Below are 20,630 nucleotides of genomic sequence, written 5' to 3'. Positions count from 1 at the left end.
CATAACGAAACATGCCCGTACGTATGCTGGCTACCTCTGTTGATAAGGTGCGCTTCAGATCAGCACATGTGTGAATACTTCCCTGGTAGATCCTGTACTTCAGGTAGCCTCCCAACCAGAAATCACAGGGAGTGAGGTTAGGTGATCGTGCCAGCCAAACATTTGGAAACGATCGGTTGACAATTCGATTATTTCCCAATGTGTTTCGGAGAAGCAGGTGAACTTCACGACCCATGCGCGGTAGGTATGAAATGCTGGCGAAGCATATCGCAGTAACGCTAGCCGGTCACACTACACGTCTTTGGTCTTTGAGCGCCAACCTGTTCAAAAAACAGTAGACCATTGATGAACGTAGCCGTGAAGCCACACCCTATGATGACACTTTCACCATACGGAGGAACTTCGTGCGCAGTGACTGGAGGTGAAGATTCCCGCACTCGGCAATTCTGTGTGCAGATTTCGTGATATATGAATGTCTTCAGTTAAAATGAACACTCTGTATAACAGATGTCCTCCTTTGTATGCGGTATATGACATTTCGATCCACTCGTCAGATGTGGAGCAGGTAACGAAGACGAGAAGACACTGCCCTACCTTGGGCTTCACCGTCCACAGCTGCTTCGGCAGTAGTCGGAGTGGGAGATGGCTTTTGATGAACCTCGGCGACTTCAGTTTCGCACAGGCTTCTATTGAGTGCGGCCCCAGATCCGCCATTGGTTTCAGAATTGACGAGAATCTGCAATGACAATCAAAGCAGAATTAGTGAAGAAAAGCAGTCACGGAAGAGGCATGTGCAAGAGGACACTGAGTGGATCATTAATAGCGTAACACAGCAGGTTAGCGAGGAGGACGCATATCTGTCCTGGAATTCCATTCGGATGAGGTGTCGATCTTCTCGAGTGAGAAAGAGGGGGAGGGGGGGGGGTGGTATGGGTGGTGCGACCTGACATATCTCATCGTGCTCTATGGTGTTCCGTGAACCATTATCCACACACCCGTTGCCCTGCCGAAACACTTCGTCCCACACGAGTAGTAATTTCTCGGATCGATGCGTCATATTCTCTCACACGAATAATGCGCCCCGTTTCAAATTCACTGCTTTGACGGTTCGGCTCGCGCTTACGTCTGCGAGGCATCACGCACGTCTATTCATAGCACGTCTATTTATAGCGACAACGAGAGCCGCAAGCAAATTTTACCGGTAGGTGGTGTTGCACCGCGATGTCTATGTTCATCTTGAACCTGCTGGCCGACACTGTTCAAATGCTAATCATTTTTGCAAAACATACTAATGTACATTGAACCGTGCGTGGCTCATCTTCCCGCCATCATGTACGAGGCCTGTCCAGAAAGTAAGTTCCGATTGATCGCGAAATGGAAACCACATTGAATATCAGAAATGTTTTATTTGTAACAGTTAGCTACACCTTCCAGCTACTTCCCTACGTAGTCGCCGTTCTGACTTAGACATTTGTCGTAGCGGTGCACCAACTTTTCAATACCCTCATCATAGAAGGCAGCCGCCAGTGCTTTCCGCCAGTCCTTCACACTGGCCTACAGCTCGTTGTCTGTGCCAAAATATTGTATTCTTAGACAACGGTTCATGTGACCAGCGATGAAACTCAGAGGGAGACAATTACGGGCTGTATTGTGGGTAAACAAAAATTTCCAATTGAAAACCATGCAGGAGCATCTCCATTGCCCCTGCAGAATGTGGCTGAGAATTGTCTTGAAGGAGAAACCGCACGACAGTTCTGTAACATTGGCTGCATAGCTTCAGGCGAAATTTCTCACCAGGCCCTCGTACTTGGCGGGAGACGCCACACATCACTTGGACCTTGTGGATAACATCGGAAGTTCACTGAGGCTTTTCGCGGATGATGCTGTGGTATATCGAGAGGTTGTAACAATGGAAAGTTGTACTGAAATGCAGCAGGAGCTGCAGCGAATTGACGCATGGTGCAGGGAATGGCAACTGAATCTCAATGTAGACAAGTGTAATGTGCTGCGAATACATAGAAAGAAAGATCCCTTATCATTTAGCTACAACATAGCAAGTCAGCAACTGGAAGCAGTTAATTCCATAAATTATCTGGGAGTACGCATTAGGAGTGATTTAAAATGGAATTATCATATAAAGTTGATCGTCGGTAAAGCAGATGCCAGACTGAGATTAATTGGAAGAATCCTACGGAAATGCAATCCGAAAACAAAGGAAGTAGGTTACAGCACACTTGTTCGCCCACTGCTTGAATACTGCTCAGCAGTGTGGGATCCGTACCAGATAGGGTTGATAGAAGAAATAGAGAATATACAACGGAGAGCAGCGCGCTTCGTTACAGGATCATTTAGTAATCGCGAAAGCGTTACGGAGATGATAGATAAACTCCAGTGGAAGACTCTGGAGGAGAGACGCTCAGTAGCTCGGTACGGACTCTTGTTCAAGTTTCGAGTACATACCTTCACCGAAGAGTCAAGCAGTATATTGCTCCCTCCTACGTATATCTCGCGAAGAGACCATGAGGATGAAATCAGAGAGATTAGAGCACACACAGAGGCATACCGATAATCTTTCTTTCCACGAACAATACGAGACTGGAATAGAAGGGAGAACCGATAGAGGTACTCAGGGTACCCTCCGCCAAACACCGTCAGCTGGCTTGCGGAGTATGGGTGTAGATGTAGATGTAGCCGGGACACAGTCTTGGTGGATCGTAGGTCCGTCATCCTACCGGACGACGCGTTTTGACCCGCCGATCGTTCATGAGTCGGCTGTGTGTGCGCATCGACTGCCGATTTGTCTTCGTGCATGCTTAGTTACTGTTGGGTATCGTTCAGGTCTTCGTGCAAGTGTTTGTCAGGTTGTGTGTGTAGTTGGCGTTATTTCCACTGACGACTATATTAGATGTTGTCTGCATTCAGAGGGTAGTCGGTTAGTTGGTGCGGACCAGGGAGGATATCTCCGTGCGGCGCAGTCGGCTGGGTCCGCTGGCGGTCCTTGCTCAGTGTCGGAGCGTGTGTGGAGCTGTCCGATCCCTACGAGCTTCGTGGCTCACCGCCCCAGGACGTCAAAGTTAGGTGGTGTCTTAAGTACCCAAGCCACGTCCCTTCATGTTGTTTCGTTCGTTTCGGTGGTTCGCTGTCGGGGAGCTTTTCCTGTGAGCCAAACCGAGTGTTTTTAGCGGTGGAATTAACTATATTGGTTCTCTACAATTCAAGTGCACCTGAGGAATTTTGTGCCTTGTGGCCGTTAGTGTTCCGGTTACCTGCTCTTGGCCACTAACATAATTTCAGGCAGTGTCCGTTCCTCACCTGTTGTCGCTGTCCAACACGGTGTGTAGTTTTGACAGATTAATAGATATTTCATTGTGGATAATCACGTCCGTAACAGTTCAGTCCTTAAGTTCATATACCGATTGGTGGCTAACAAGTCGTTTGGTCGGTCGGTCCGTGACTGTCTCTCGGTTGGGTTACCGACGGATCACGTGTAGTTGGGCCCACCACCTGTCTCATCTAAGTGAACGTTAATGTTTCGAGGGCAGCCCCCCTCCCCCCTGGAGGTGCCTGAGTGCTGTTGTCTATACTGTCCTTTTCATGGGTGTTTAATGGTCTGTTGATAATCTATTATAGCCAATGCTTTAAAGGAAAAAAAATATTGTGTTTTATGTAAGTCAAAGGCCTTCAGCCCATATAAGTAAGTTTGAATTCTGGCAAGTGGATATTTTGCTGAAAGTTACTGTTGTTGTACTATCTTTTCATTTATTGAGCTGTCAGCCACTTAAAACTTTAAGGTTTAAGGAATTTTGAATTTTTGGAAAATCAACTGTAGGCCTTCAGCCGCTTAAAGCCTTATTCTTAAAATTTCCCCTTAAGCGAAAACAATGCGGCCTTCTGCCTTAAAAGATTATGCAAAAACAGACATAATGTCAGATGGTATAGCAGCAATCAGTGATTGTATAATGTTAGTTATAATCCGTCTTGATTGCAATTTTTTTTTATTCATATGACCGGTTTCGATTCATTCAGATCCATCTTCATATCTGATATTTGAGTTACAGGAGTAACCCGTCCAAATCCAGCAACTTTCACATGCTGCGTCACATGCGAAAGTAGCTGAATTTGGACGGGTTACTCCTGTAACTGAAATATCGTCCAAATCCAGCAACTTGAATGAACCGAAATCGGTCATATGAATAAAAAAGAAATTTTTTTGCAATCAAGACGGATTATAACTAACATTAAAAGATTGTGGTAATATATTTTAAAATTTTGAAATTTAATTGTGGCCTTCAGCCATTGGTATTGCACCTTGTTTATGTTTTGCCTCGAGGCTTTCAGCCTAGCTGTGATATATACATACATATTTTAATTATTTTATTTGCAATTTTAACTGCGTGTCTTCAGTCACTAGAAATTTATCTTCTCGATTTTTAAGATTTCTTGTTGGGAGGCCTTCAGCCGTGAAAGAATTGGATTTTGAACGTCGTAGTTATAGGGGTTGTGCCGTTTTGGTTTAAATGTGTTATTAAATTGCAATAAATTACAATTTTGAAGTGAAACTGACCGTCATCTTATTTGGCCCTTTCCGCAATCCTAATCACCTTTTCCGCCCAGAGAGTTTAGCGAGCGTTTCATACATGTCCTGAGAATATGAATGTCCTATCCCTAGTTGTTCAACGTGTTCTGCTCTTTCTGAACATGAGCGTAATCGCTACACCGAAGATCTTCGCAAAAGCTATCGGCAAACCTTCGAGCACCTCGGGCACGCGTGCAGCCTACACGGCCCCTGCACGCCTCGGCTTCACTATCTCGCCTCGTCGCGGTAACGCAGAGGCAGCACGCGGCGGTACCAGAGCTGGCAGAGAGCGCCACTTGCAAGGCGCCTACTAGCGCCCGCCCCATACGTGGCCAGAAAGTAGTGCCGCGAGTATTATGCCGCCGACAGCTATGAAGGTCAGCCCCAGAGCTGCACAGGTCATTTACGTATTTATATTTATTTATTTATGCATTTATTTTACCTGGCAAGATTAGGGCCTTCAGGCCCTCTCTTACACCTAACCAGGCATACTCAGATTGAACAAATTTCAGTTTCTACAGAACATTAAGGACATATAACATGTTATACAGTATTAATGTTAAAGAAAACAATAGAGATTATAACAATAGTACAATGATAATTATAACAATCAAAAAATAATTATAACAATAATAATAATAATAATAATAGTAATGACTATGTATATGAAAGTAAACATATTTTTCTTTTATGAATGTCAGTCCTATTGCTAGTTGGGAATTTTCTCGTTATATTCTTGCAGCTTGTGAGTTATTCTCATCGAGCAGAGACATAAGACGATAGAATGGGGTGAAAGAGATATAGAAGAGGTAGATAGGTTAGAGGAAGAGAAATAGAATGGTAAAATTCGAAGCTATGATGGAGAGGAGAAAGAAAGAGATGAGAGGGGCACAACAATGGTGGCTATACCGTCCCTAATATGTAAGTTTTGAGTTCCCTCTTGAATGTTGAGTGGTTCTGGATAAGACGCAGATCACAGGGGAGCGCGTTCCATAGTCGTATGGCAGAGATGGAGAATGACACGGAGAAAGATTTTGTGTTATGTAAAGGTACAGCCAAGATGCTAGACGTATCCGATCTGGTACCGCGGTTGTGGAATGATGATAGGTGTTTAATGTGAGAAGATAAGTATTGGGGGCACCAGTGGCTAAGAAATCGATGAAGTAAGCACATCGTGTGGAGATCGCGTGCCTTATGTGGGCGTATCCAACCTAGCTGGGAGTATGAAGGACTGATATGATCATACAACCGTATATTGCACACGTATCTAACGCAAGCGTTCATCACTAGCTCGAAGCATCTCGAATTTTCACTATTTGTGCCGTGTTGAACTACATCACAGTAGTAAAGATTAGGCAAGATTAGTGTTTGGACTAATTTTTGTTTAACATGGGTTGGAAATATTTTTCTAAATTTTTGAATTGCATGTAGGGGGGAGAGCGATTTCCGGCAAGCTGTGACTGTTTGTTCTTCCCAGTTCAGGTGTTCATCCAAGATTATTCCAAGGTCTTTTACTGTTTTTTGGTATGGTAGTTGGGTACCATAGAGGAGTATTTGAGGGACTGTTTCGCGAAAGTACCGGCTGATTAACTTTGGATGAGATATAAGTATGACCTGGGATTTCTTGGGGTTTAGTCTCAGACCTAGGTTCTGTGCCCATCGAGAAACAGAGCAAAGATCTGCGTTCATACTCGCTACTGCGTCAGCAATGTTCTTGGGGCTTGCACTTATGTACAGTTGGATGTCGTCGGCATATAGATGGTAGTTGTAGGAGTGAATCACTGAAGAAATATCATTAATGTACAGTGTGAAGAGTAATGGACCAAGGACGGAGCCTTGGGGAACTCCAGAGCGCACGTTTTTCCATGATGACTTTTCCGACCCACAAATGACTTGTTGACTTCGGTTTTTGAGGTAGCTGTCGAACCAGTGTATTGCGCTGTTTGAGAAATTCAGCTGCTTCATTTTAATTAGTAATATATCAAAGTCAACTGTATTGCTAAAGTCAAGCAGTGTTAGGATGGTAGCTTCACGTCTGTCCATAGCATGTTTAATGTCATCAGTTACTTTGATTAATGCAGTTGCTGTACTATGGTGCTTTCAAAAGCCTGACTGATATTTGTCGTATCTATAAAACTCCACACACGTTACCTTGTATTTAAAGTGGCACTGTAAGATTGATTACGATTGATTGCACAGTGCCTTACAGTAGCCGATTTCTTTCATAAGTTCACTGGGCCGTCATCAGCGAGACTAGTCTTTCCACAAAAGTGTTACGTACAGGAATAGAAAACAAATACTCGCATAATTTTAGCAGTTGGCATATGGGTTCAGGACCTTCGGTTTTGATACGCCCGCTAAACCCGCTGGGCAGAACAGGTAATAGGATTGTGGAAAGGGCCAAGGGTTGAAGTCAGTTTCTGCTTCTAATTGCCATTTATTGTAATTTAGGCACTCTTTTCACGGCTGAAGGCCTACAACAAGAAATCTTAACAAGATAAAAATTCAATTAAGATAGCAATAAAATAACTAACAAAAATACAACATACAGGAGGTGCAACACAAATGGCTGAGGGCCACAATTAATTTCCAAATTTTTTAGAGTATATTACCATAGACCTTTAAAGGAAGAAGACCAGCATGTTTAACAACAAGAAATCTTAAAAATCAGCAAGGTAAAAATCCAATTAAGATAGCAATAAAATAATTTAAAGAAACAACATTTGCGAGGTGCAATACCAATGGCTGAGGCCCGTAAACAAACTTAAAAATTTCAAAATATATTACCATAATCTTTAAAGGCAGAAGGACGCAGTGTTTAAGCTTGATAGATAAATTAAAAAATTAATTTTGCAAAATTTTAAGAAACAAACAATAACCACAAGCCTAAAATTTAAAATAGCTGTGAACAGATAATTAAACACCGGAGGCACTCAGAAGGCCTCTAGGAAGGTCGGTCTGCCCTCGTTCACTTTCGTAAGACAGGTGGTGAGCCCAACTATACTTGATCCGTCGGAAGCCAACCAGGGGACAGCCAAGGACCGACAGACACAACTTGCTTCATGTGAATCAGTACATGAGAACACCAACCGCCAATGTTACAATCCACAATGGAGTACGTATTAGCTGTCAGAATTACACACCATGGTGGACGGTGACAACAGGTGAGGAAAGGACGCAGCCTGAAATTATGTTAGTGGCCAGGGCAGGTAACCGGAACACTAACGGCCACTAGGCAGAAAATTACACTGGTGCAATCAAATCGTACTCGACCAAAATAGTTAATTGTATCGCATGGCGGCTAAATCTCAGCAGTAGAACCACTCGGTGTTGCTCACCGGAAAACCTCCCCATCAGCCAACCACCGAAGCGAACCACCACAACATGAATAGACGTGGCTTGGGTAGTTGAAACCACTACTCGACTTTGAAGTCCTGGGTCGGTGAATCACGAAGCTCGTAGCGATCGGACAGCTCCACACACGCTCCGACACTGCGCAGGGACTGCCAGCGGACCCAGCTGACTGCACCGCGCGGAGAACTTTCCTCGTTCGCAACAACCGACCGACTGCTCTCAGAATGCCGACATCATGAAGACAAATCGGAAGTCGATGCACACACACAGCCGACTCATGAACGATCGGCGAGCCAAAACGCGTCGTCCGGTAGGACCGACACCGTGGCGCAGCTCAAGCGATGCGTGGCGGCAATGGTCGGGCGAGCCACGTCGACGCAGACCTCACTACTGCTCCAACCCGACTGCACTAAAGTGCGCGTCATTTATGACGGCGGCCGAGTTTAGGTTCGATCTGCGCATCTGACGTCACAAAACACAGTCAGCCAATGGACAGAGAACGACGTTGCCAGAGCTCGACTGCAGTGCAGAGCACGGACGAGTGTCTTCAGTTTTAGAAACGTTCAGTCATAAATAAAGTAATTGAACAAAAGCAATGTCTTGATAGCAAACTTTCTTTTATAGAAAGTTTGGAAAAAGCATTCTTTATACCAATTGCTTCATATTCTATTAATTAATTGAACCAAACAAGCAATAAGCCTCCTAATTCAGGCGATAGCAAGGAAAGGTGTTTGTATCATTCTCAGTAACCGCTTTTTCGCAATAAAGAACAGCGGTAATTGTTTATTTTCTATTGTACTTCGAGGAAACGTGAGTAATTCATAATCATACCAACAGTGATGTCAGTATTTTGCTTGCTGTTTTAAAGTCCTCCAGGAATCGTATGTAATGACGAGCTGCGTTAGCGTAATGGTTAGAGTGTATGGCTGCTCGGCGAAACGTTCTGAGCTCAAACCTTGTCAGTGCTTAATATTTTCTTTATTTTAAGAACAATATCGAAGTGTCTTACTTCATGAATTTTATTCGTTTTAATTTAATTTTTTGAAATTTCTAGTGGCAACTAAAATCGACCATACGGAAAGTATGGTATTACCTCTGCAAACTCTTCAAAATTTCGTGCAGTGGTTTACTACATCTAATGCTGCACAATAACTGCGTCGAACATCGAAACAAAATTAAGTCATTTATGGGGGGAAGGTATCAGTCAAGAAGATGTGTAAAAATCAAATTTTTGGGCCAATTAGTTTTTATGAAATTGAATGATAAAGTGTGTCAAAGCAGTCGAAACACCATGTGTCTGCACAGGCGAGCAGTGCAGTGATGACAAAACTGCGCACATCGCGGAATGCGGGGAGCACGTCTCTGTAGCAGCGAAAGGGTTAATGCGGCCGTGGAGGCTTTACTTCATAAACTGCGCGCTCCCCCCTAAACGTTAAGTTTGCGAACTATACTATGGCGCTGCTTCTCTTGGCGCGTACAACTGGCAACGCAGCAATCTCCCGCGTCTGGGCGGGCATGCGCGAACCGCCAAGATAAAAGAATTGAACTATAGTGCCGCATTGCAACTCCCCGACTGGCAGGTCCGGACTGTGCACCAGACGCGTTCCAACTGACTGGCAGCCTGAACTCGCTTGCGACAGACAACGGCCGGGAAGTAATAGCAGTCGAGCAAAGATACTACGAGAGTGGATATATCGATACGCGCTGCTAACGCCGCTCACGGTCAGGCAAAGCAGCAACTCAGTGACAGTAGTAATTTAAATTAACGTAGTGAGGTGGAAGTACGTTAAAAAAAAGGGTGTAAAATACATGATGCCGGGAACAAGAGCCAGGCACGGCTCAGGTTTCCTTAAGAAAGTAAATCCATCTTTCTTCCACGGTGTGTTTAGACTTCCGATCTCCCGAATCACGCTCAGTTTCTAAAAAAGCGATATTCCTCAAAACAACTGTCGCCTGAAATCTTCATTTTTAGGTATATACTGGTGTTTTCGATCATCACCCAATATGGGGTTTCAGATAACGTCTTCCAATCAAATGCTTGATATTTATTAAAAGAAATAGCCCATTTCTCTAAGTAATCAAGCGCTATGATATAGAAAACCATTGTCTCTTTCTGAAATTTCGAAATCAAATTAATTCATTAGGATTCTCATACTTTCATTTCTTGAAATCCTCTTGGTTTTCATGCCAATAAAATTGGCGGTCTTCCTTTAATTCTGACATTATTTCAATTATCGAGACTTTCTTCCATCCATCCTTTTTATATTGTTTTCAAACAGAGCCAAGTCTGAACGCAGAAACAGGAAGTAAATTTCACTGGTCGGACTACTGAAAAAATCCGGAATTATTTTAAGTTTAAGAATTCTGTCAACTGCGGGGTTTAACGACAGCCATCTTGTTTTTGAGTGAGACAGAAGAGCCTAATGATTGGCACCAACGTATAAGCAGAACTCATTCAGCTTCTCTGCACGTACTGTGTATATTGGAAAATAAATATTTTCATGACGATTATTTGAATGTCGAGAGTTAAGGCCCGAGCAGCAGTTGATATTGTGGAGAATATGGGCAGGGCATCCAATACCTTCTACGTTTCTTCCCAGTTCTTCTTTAATTTGGTGAATCACATTCCGCTGGCCGCGTTGATGAAGCCCTCCACAAAAAGCGATTAATTTATCTAATGGACTTTGCAGTTGTCTTAAAGTGTCTAGACAAACGTTTGCAATTCTCTCCCATGTTTCGTTATTCGACGAATGAAACTTCAACATCTTCTGTTGAATTCAGTCAGTTTCAATAAAGTATTGAACAACTAAGGAAAACATCTTTTCAGCCTTTTGGTTCGACGCATCGGTGTCTATGCCGTAAAATGAAACTTCTGGCAATTGTTTTATGCATTCAGACACTGTGTGTGCGCGAGGACGTTTTTAACAATTGCTGCAGCTTTGCTCGTGGCTGTACACAGCTTTGCGGCGACTTTGGAGCCAGGATACATTGCGAGAGTCAGTTTTGCTGTAGAGTCAAGACAACTGAAGAACCGATGATGCTTGACAACTTTATAAGCTGTTGTTAGTTCTGCAGCAGTAACGAGCATTTCTTTCTGGGTATCTTCCTTAAACATGAATGTAGAAACAGCGTTTGATGTCGATGTCACCGCGAATCTGCATGATTCTTCGTAGAAATGTGATGCCTGACATATGCCTTACCGCCGTGAGTCGCTGAGATGAAACAGCTACAAATCTCACACAATGGCTCCTGGTCCATACGTTCTTACTTGACAAAAAGACCACTCTTTCGTGTTAACATCCGCGAAGTGACATTTCCTTTTACCATCCTTAGGCCTTTTCGTAAGCTATGATATGTGTATTAGACGGTAAACAGTCGACAACAGCACTTCAGTCATCGAAGTACACGTCACTATACGCGTCTGTAAAAGCATCCGATCACCATTTTTGACCGTTATTGATTATCAATTTCACCAAGATTAATTCACATTCGGAATCCGTGATTACCTCGCTAGATTTTATCGAATTTTATACTGCAACAAACACGCCGCCACCATTGGCTACTAACCTATCCTTACGATAAACATTCCAGTCTGAACTTAGGATTTCGTTGTCTCTGACGTCTAGCTTCAACCAGCTTTCTGTTCCCAGTACTATCTGTGCATTATAACCTTCAGTATGCGATACTAATTCTCGGACCTTTCCTTGGATGCTCCTGCGGTTTATTAAAATCATATTAATCTTTTCTATCTCTGATCTGCGAGGCCCAAGATTCTCTGAGATCGCTGATTTAACAGACAAATCATGTTTGCTCCAAATGGAGGGGTCCTCTAACCTAAAATAGTCCCAGTGCACGCCAAACGTACTCCGCTACCCTAGTAGCCGATTCCTGCGTGTAGTGCACGCCTGACCTATTAGCTGGCCGCTGTGGCCGTGTGGTTCTAGGCGGTTCAGTCCGGAACCGCGCGACCGCTACTTCCGCAAGTTCGAATCCTGCGTCGGGCATGGATGTGTGTGATGTCCATAGGTTAGTTAGGTTTAAGACGTTCTGAGTTCTAGGCGACTGATGACCTCAGATGTTAAATCCCATAGTGCTCAGAGCCATATGAACCATTTGAACCTAACCTATTAAGGGGAACCCTACAATTCTGCACCCGATAGCGGAGGTCAAGAAATTCGCATCAGATACCGTCGCAGAGTCGTCTGAGGCTCTGGTTTAGACCTTTCACTCTGCTCCAAACCAGAGGACCGCAATCAACCCTGGGTACGGTGCTACAAATAGACAGCTTAGCCTGCACCCCGCGTGCTTTGCTAGATGCCTTCACCAAATCAGCCAGCCGCCGAAAGGAGCCGAGGATGGCCTCAGAACCCAAGCGGCATTCGTCATTCGTGCCGACATGTGCCACTACATGCAGCTGCTTGTACCCAGTGCGCTCGATAGCCACCGGCAGGGCCTCCTCCACATCACGGATGAGACCTCCCTGCAAACATACCGAATGCACACTGGAATCCTTTCCCGCATTGCCTGCTATCTCCGTGAGGCCCTCCATCACCCGCCTAACATTGGAGCTCCCAATGACTAGCATATCCACCCTCCACACTTGTCCGGAGTGGGCAGGAAAATCGGCCACTGGCCCAACAGGAGAGGCATCCCGTGCTGGCTCAGAATTATCATCAACACTGGGAAGCAACTCGTACCTGTTGCTATGACATAGGGAGCCATCCGCACGGCCTGCTCCCTCTTTAGCCTTCCGCCCAGTGACACGCGAACCCACCACTGCCACTCTCTGGAGTGAGGACGGACCGGATGTTGCGTATCGGAAGCCACATGGACCTACGGGCCACCAGGGGATTCTAGTGGCACCAAAGGTCAAGATTTTAAACATGGCTGAAGCAGAAATTTTTGAAATTCTTCACGGTAAATGATGACAGCCAAAACAGTTGCAGGATAAAAATTTATTAAAATTCTTGACCAAGGTGTCGGTATATATAAAAATATATATAATATAAAGGTTATTTTATATATATATATATATATATATATATATATATATATATATATATATATACGGAAACCTTGGTCAAGAATTTTAATAAATCTTTATCCTGCAACTGTTTTGGCTGTCATCATTTACCGTGAAGGGCACGAAAGGTGTCGCCGATCTCGTCACTGGCACCCCGACGTCACCGCAACTTCGAGCATTAGCTAGAAGCTTGTCGATGGTAGCCAACACAGCTTCCAGCTGTTTACGGACAGCAGCCAACTCTCCTTGTGTCCGCTCACAACAAGAAGTCCCTAGCCATATCGTACTGTGTATGAAATACATATGACGTCTTAAATGGCGCTACTGAGTTTTAAAATATACCAAAGGAGAATAAAGTAACACTAAAAGTTGGTGTGCAGATTTCTCACTGAACTCTGAGACCGCAAACTATTAAACATAAACAAATTTCTCTACACGGAAAATTTACACTGGGAAGCCGCCCTACACAAGAATATTCACAGGACTTAGGCAAAAACAAAAACTACGATTAATTTTCTAACCACTAGTCTACACAGTAAAATACACACGTGCAGTTCACTTCGTTGCAGAGGCACGTGAACAGAAACTAATCAACGATATACGGGACAAAGCACAATATATGTGTGTAATGGGTGGACTATGTGAGGAACCTGTAATCTTCATCTACATCTACATCTACATGCATACTCCGCAATCCACAATACGGTGCATGGCGGAGGGTACCTCGTACCACACCTAGCATCTTCTCTCCCTGTTCCACTCCCCAACAGAGGGAAAAATGACTTCCTATATGCCTCTGTACGAGCCCTAATCTCTCTTATCTTATCTGTGTGGTCTTTCCGCGAAATATAAGTTGGCGGCAGTAAAATTGTACTGCAGTCAGCCTCAAATGCTGGTTCTCTAAATTTCCTCAGTAGCGATTCACGAAAAGAACGCCTCCTTTCCTCTAGAGACTCCCACCCGAGTTCCTGAAGCATTTCCGTAACACTCGCGTGATGATCAAACCTACCAGTAACAAATCTAGCAGCCCGCCTCTGAATTGCTTCTATGCCTTCCCTCAATCCGACCTGATAGGGATCCTAAACGCTCGAGCAGTACTTAAGAATAGGTCGTATTAGTGTTTTATAAGCGGTCTCCTTTACAGATGGACCACATCTCCCCAACCTCCACGCCATTAATGATACTGAGAAAAAGTAATTACTGATAACTTATATAATCCATATTAGAGTCCTACAAAATGATGAGAATAGTAATGACCTTTTGAAAATAATTTAGTTTCGCGACTGAAACAGAATCGAACCGTTTAGTTTTTACCCCTCAGAAAAATTCACTTTACCCCTTAAGGGGTAATTACTCCCAGATTGGGAACCACTGAACCACAGCAACGGTTACGAGAGTCCGGTGTGACAGCTGTGAGGATTGTCGACTGTGGGGCTCCACCATGCTGAAGAGTATAATACGAGGGCAGTTCAATAAGTAATGCAACACATTTTTTTTCTCGGCCAATTTTGGTTGAAAAAACCGGAAATTTCTTGTGGAATATTTTCAAACATTCCCGCTTCGTCTCGTATAGTGTCATTGACTTCCGACAGGTGGCAGCGCTGTACGGAGCTGTTAAAATGGCGGCTGTAACGGATGTGCGTTGCAAACAACGGGCAGTGATCGAGTTTCTTTTGGCGGAAAACCAGGACATCTCAGATATACATAGGCGCTTGCAGAATGTCTACGGTGATCTGGCAGTGGGCAAAAGCACGGTGAGTCGTTGGGCAAAGCGTGTGTCATCATCGCCGCAAGGTCAAGCAAGACTGTCTGATCTCCCGCGTGCGGGCCGGCCGTGCACAGCTGTGACTCCTGCAATGGCGGAGCGTGCGAACACACTCGTTCGAGATGATCGACGGATCACCATCAAACAACTCAGTGCTCAACTTGACATCTCTGTTGGTAGTGCTGTCACAATTGTTCACCAGTTGGGATATTCAAAGGTTTGTTCCCGCTGGGTCCCTCGTTGTCTAACCGAACACCATAAAGAGCAAAGGAGAACCATCTGTGCGGAATTGCTTGCTCGTCATGTGGCTGAGGGTGACAATTTCTTGTCAAAGATTGTTACAGGCGATGAAACATGGGTTCATCACTTCGAACCTGAAACAAAACGGCAATCAATGGAGTGGCGCCACACCCACTCCCCTACCAAGAAAAAGTTTAAAGCCATACCCTCAGCCGGTAAAGTCATGGTTACAGTCTTCTGGGACGCTGAAGGGGTTATTCTGTTCGATGTCCTTCCCCATGGTCAAACGATCAACTCTGAAGTGTATTGTGCTACTCTTCAGAAATTGAAGAAACGACTTCAGCGTGTTCGTAGGCACAAAAATCTGAACGAACTTCTCCTTCTTCATGACAACGCAAGACCTCACACAAGTCTTCGCACCCGAGAGGAGCTCACAAAACTTCAGTGGACTGTTCTTCCTCATGCACCCTACAGCCCCGATCTCGCACCGTCGGATTTCCATATGTTTGGCCCAATGAAGGACGCAATCCGTGGGAGGCACTACGCGGATGATGAAGAAGTTATTGATGCAGTACGACGTTGGCTCCGACATCGACCAGTGGAATGGTACCGTGCAGGCATACATGCCCTCATTTCAAGGTGGCGTAAGGCCGTAGCATTGAATGGAGATTACGTTGAAAAATAGTGTTGTGTAGCTAAAAGATTGGGGAATAACCTGGTGTATTTCAATGCTGAATAAAACAACCCCTGTTTCAGAAAAAAAATGTGTTGCATTACTTATTGAACTGCCCTCGTAATAAGAATAATGCCTTCGTTTTAAAGCTATGAAGAAGGCCCTCTCATAATCGTAAGAGACCTAATTATAGTGTATGGGCTTTTTCAGCTGTCTCAGTGGGAACCTGATGTGTACGAGGATGGTTTGATAAGTCTGGTAAAAAAAGCAAGAAAAGATTGCTCGAACAGTCCACTGGTATACTGCCGGTTCATAGTGTCCAGCGGGCACAATATTTCGGCGATCAGACATGTCGCCATCGTCAGGTGCGCTCACGAACTGTGCCCGTTGGACACTATGAACCGGGAGTATACCCGTGGACAGTTCGAGCAACAAATTCGCAGGGAGAAACTGAAGAATCACAAGAAAAGATTGTTTGATTCGTAAGCAACTCACCTTACTTCTCGACATAGTGTCCTTTGGGGGATATACACCTCGTCCAGCAATCCTCCAGCTTTTTCATTCCAACGGAAAAATAAGTTCTGTCAAATTGTGCAAAATACCCGTTGACTGCAACTATCACTTCTTCATTTGATGAAAATTTCTTCCCAGCAAGCCGAAGTTTCGACTTAGAGAACAGGAGGAGGTCACTTTGGGCTGTGGCTAGTTTGGTGGATGAGGAATCAATACAAAGCCCACTTCATGCACTTTCGCCATTGTCATCGCTAATGTGTGGGATGATGCATTATCCTGGTGGATAAACACCTTTTTGCGTGCCAATCTTGGACTTTTCTTGGACAACGCAAGTTTAAAATGATCCAACAATGAAGCATAATAGGGTCTACTTATGGTTCTGCCTTTTTCCGAGTAACCTAGAAGATTATTATCTCGGAAATTAAAAAAAAACAGTGGGCATTATCTTACCTGCTCACAAAATGGTGCTTGCCTTCTTTCGTGCACTTGACTCTGGTGCGTAATGATGGATCCAGGTTTCATCAACTGTCACAAGACGGCGCAAAAAGTCTTCCGCATTGTGATTAAACATCGCCAGACATTGTGCTGAAATGTTGTGCTGATGCGCTTCTGGTTGACTACGAGCAATCGCTGCTCCATCCTCGCACACAGCTTCTTCATAGGCAGTTCTCCGTGCAGGATACTATACACTCGTTCAATCGAGATGTCTGCAGTGTAAGCAATGTTACGAATTTTTATTCAGGGGTCTTGTATTACCATATCATGGATTTTGTCAATGGTCTCCTTTGTGATGACCTCAATCGGACGGCCGGCCCGCGCTTCGTCTTCGGTGCTTGACCGACCACGTTTAAATTCATTAATCCAAAAGTAAATAGTCTTTAGTGTTAGTGCCAGAGACCTCGTTCATCCCGTCCACCTCTATTTCAATTTGTGCGGCAGTCCAACCCTTCAAATGAAAATGTTTAATAACAGCACAAAAAACGGTTTTCTCCATTTTCAATCGCAGTCAGCACACTGACCAACTCAGACGGCTGTCAACAATGAACTGTACGCTGTATATTGTTGAAATTCTTTATACGATCCTAGGAGTAATCAAGCTTAGCAAGCATGAAGTCGTAACAAAAATGTTCCATTATTTCATGGAAGTTTACAGACATATCAAACCAACCTCGTGACGATTCACCTCCCAAACATCGCGTCAGATTGCGAATGGCGACCGTTCAAACGCTTGGCACTTGAAGTCGCAAAACTGCTACGAGTTTTAAAAGCCCAGTTCACGGAATTTTTGCAGACTGGATTTAGTCTAGTTTTCAATAAGCAGATTTACTGCATACCTCATTTCCAAGAGTGCGAGGACCCATAAAAATGTTTTACTCCCTTTCGCCGGACGCGGGTTCTTGAGCTGCGGTATACAATTTCGGATAACTTCATTTACTAACGGGGCATCACGGGAAATTTGTAAGATGTAATATCTGATACATATTTACTGACGTCATAGATAGGTCGCGCACCCAGTGTAAGCGTTTTAGCGGGAATTTCAAAAGTCCAAAAAGAAATGAGGTTTTCTTAAATAAGAATATATTTTTATAAAAATTCCGGCGAATACTCCGCATGTGTTCTAGTGCTACTCAAAAAAAGAAAGTATTTGTGTAAACGTCTTGTGCTTGTGGATGTGCACTGTAGTATCGTTTTTACATCTGGTGCGTACATGAATAAATCAGTTTTTCCGACGCGTCATCAGTCCACATACGCAGACCATTTGAGGAGCATGGATTTGCCGAATTAAGTCCTCACACGTGTAGCGGCTGTCCTTGTACTTCGTTGAAGGTCATTCCAAAACGCGAGTCGTACCGGAAACTACGAACTAGAATAGCATATGTGTTGGAACCATTGGGATGCGTCGCAACAGTTCATCTTCTCCGGTAAATTTTCAATTTAAATTTAAATTTATAGCCTCGATGATACTGTTCATCACTTTTTCACTGAAAACGTACTGTTGCGTTATTTGTCTAACCGTACGATGTCATTTAGAGCTGTACTTGCTTATGTTTGTCAAGAAATGTTTCGCTCGGCTTGCGTCGCCTGATACCAATGTTGGAAATGGTTCGGGTGCTGAATGTAATTCCGAAAATTTCACTCTTCCACTCACGCAGCATATTCCTGGTGTTTCATTCCAGTATTTGAGCGCACAGCAATACACGCGTTATTTATCCATTTTTCCAATAACCACGCTTCAATGAAGGCTGTAATCACAAGTAGCATCGTAGTAGAATGCACTAAGGTATAAACAAGCGTGTAGTGTTCTCTTGGTTCGAGCAGTGTGAAACGGTTTGCAGCTTCGCTTCCCTGCTGCTCGATTGTTTCTGAAGCTCGCGATGCTCTTTCTTTTGTGCCTGAGGTATAATTCAATTCAATTTTTAAAACATTATGTACAAACCTGTAACAGTTAAGCTTTTTATTCTTGTAAATATGCATTTCTGTATTTGTTTATTCAATTATGTGTACATTGTCACTATGTGTTGCCGATGGCTAAATTGAATACACACTCAAAGGCCAAATAAAAAAATAATAAAAAAATTAAAAAAACTCGACCAATCGCATGTCGTTTGTTTCGCATATCTGATTGGACAGCGAGAAATGCTTTGTGCCCTCTATTACAATTTCTCTTGGAAAAATAAAAGAAAATGTGTGTGGAATCTATTATCTAATGTCGGCAGCAATTGAAATTTGGCTATCAACGGCGCTTGTTACATCATTCACGAACTGAAATGTCGTTGCTCGTATTAGATTCAGTTCAGTTATATCATAACTGCGTCGTGCGTGCGCAAAAACACATGAACTGCCGCTAAACTATATGAAGTACGCAGGTCTGTTGAAATGGCTCACGCACCATCTATTCTAAAAGAGATTCAATGGTTCCAATGGCTCTAAGCACTATGGGACTTAATATCTGAGGTCATCAGTCCCCTAGACTTAGAACTACTTAAATATAACTAACCTAAGGACATCACACACATCCATGCCCCAGGCAGGATTCGAACCTGCGACCGTAGCAGCAGCGCGGTTCCAGACTGAAGCGCCTAGAACCGCTCGGCCACCACGGCAGGGTCTAAAAAGAGATGTAATAGTTCTTCACAGGCGTGCGCAAAACATCTGATCGGAGTTTTACTGCAATTGGATGAACAGTACAGGAACTCACACTTGACAAAGGAACATATGCATACATACAGTATTACACAGTTGTAAAAAGCCTGTTTGTATGCTGGCAGTGCTATAGACTGTGTTAATATCGCTAACAGCGCTCTGCGCCCTCGGCAAGAGAGTCTATGGTTGGACGGAGTATCAGTTAGCGAGTGGATAGAGAAGTTTATGGACATGTTTTTTTCTTAGTGGAGACTCGGTGTTGGTAGGACATGCATTGTAAAGTGAGACCCAAGGAAATGTAGGATGATGAATGTTGCTGATAGTATCTGGGCAGTGGAATTATTGACAACTATATAATTTTTAGAACTGGATGTCACATGAATAAGGTAAAATTTTCTAAGTACATTGTTTGCTTTTTAAAAAAAATGTCCATACACTTCTCTATCCATTGGTCAGTCTATAGCGCTGCCAACATACAAACAGGCTATTTACAAAGTGTATGCAGGTATGTATGTTCCACGTCTCCTACTAAACCGTTGGATAGATTTCAATCACTCTTGGTGAACGAATTAGTTTCTATCTGGAAATAAATAATGAGGGTTGGGGGTAAGAAGGAGCACCTCCTATTAAGGTGGGAGGTGATAACGTGGAGAGAGTAGGGGGAGGAAAGGATAGACAGAGAGTGGAAGAGGGAGATGGACTCCGATATGGGAGAGGAGGAGGTGTCGAGAAGGAGTGGGAAGGGGAAGATGGATCAATGGATTGGCAACGCCAGGTACTCTGGTAGTGTATATAAATGTACATATATTTAGAGTTTTTATGGTACTAATTATATTACCAGCGGAAGGAAATAACTAATAATTTGGAAACATCAGTATTGCGTTATTACGACAGCTATAGCTTAACTCCCAAAACTGCAATTGTGACTATACCTTCTTCGTAAGTGAATAACAATGAAATTCAAAGTGCAACTAGTCTCTGAAGAAAACTTTTTTATATTTTTTCATCTTTCCATAGTTTTAATCGATTTAATAAATGATATACTGTACACAGCAAAGGGCTCGGAAGAGTAGTTGAACGGAATGGACAGTATTTTAAAAGGAGGATATATGTGGAACAGCAAAAAGAAAACAAGAAAAAAGGAATATAATCGAATTAAATCAGGCGATACTGAGGGAATTAGATTACAAAACGAGACACTAGAAGTAGCAGACGAGATTTGCTATTTGGGCAAAAAAATAACTGATGATGGCCGAAGTAGAGAGGGCATAAAAATATAGACTGGCAATGGCAGCCAAAGTGCTTCTGGAGAAGAGACATTTGCTAACATAGAATATAGATT

At 43.6% G+C, this 20,630-nt stretch overlaps 1 protein-coding gene across 1 annotated transcript in view; it reads right to left on the bottom strand.

Annotated features, from left to right (window-relative positions):
* LOC126210429 (luciferin sulfotransferase-like) overlaps positions 1-20,630 on the bottom strand; it is a 111,635-nt gene that overhangs the window by 38,424 nt on the left and 52,581 nt on the right. Inside the window, exon 4 of the mRNA XM_049939660.1 lies at positions 595-736. Within this exon, the coding sequence (XP_049795617.1) occupies positions 595-736 (142 nt within the window). The remainder of the gene's footprint in view (positions 1-594; positions 737-20,630) is intronic.

This window comes from Schistocerca nitens, chromosome 10, assembly GCF_023898315.1.
Source record: "Schistocerca nitens isolate TAMUIC-IGC-003100 chromosome 10, iqSchNite1.1, whole genome shotgun sequence".
NCBI classification, from domain to species: domain Eukaryota; kingdom Metazoa; phylum Arthropoda; class Insecta; order Orthoptera; family Acrididae; genus Schistocerca; species Schistocerca nitens.
Note: the sequence above shows the minus strand (reverse complement) of the source record. Positions and strands in the feature narration are given on the sequence as shown.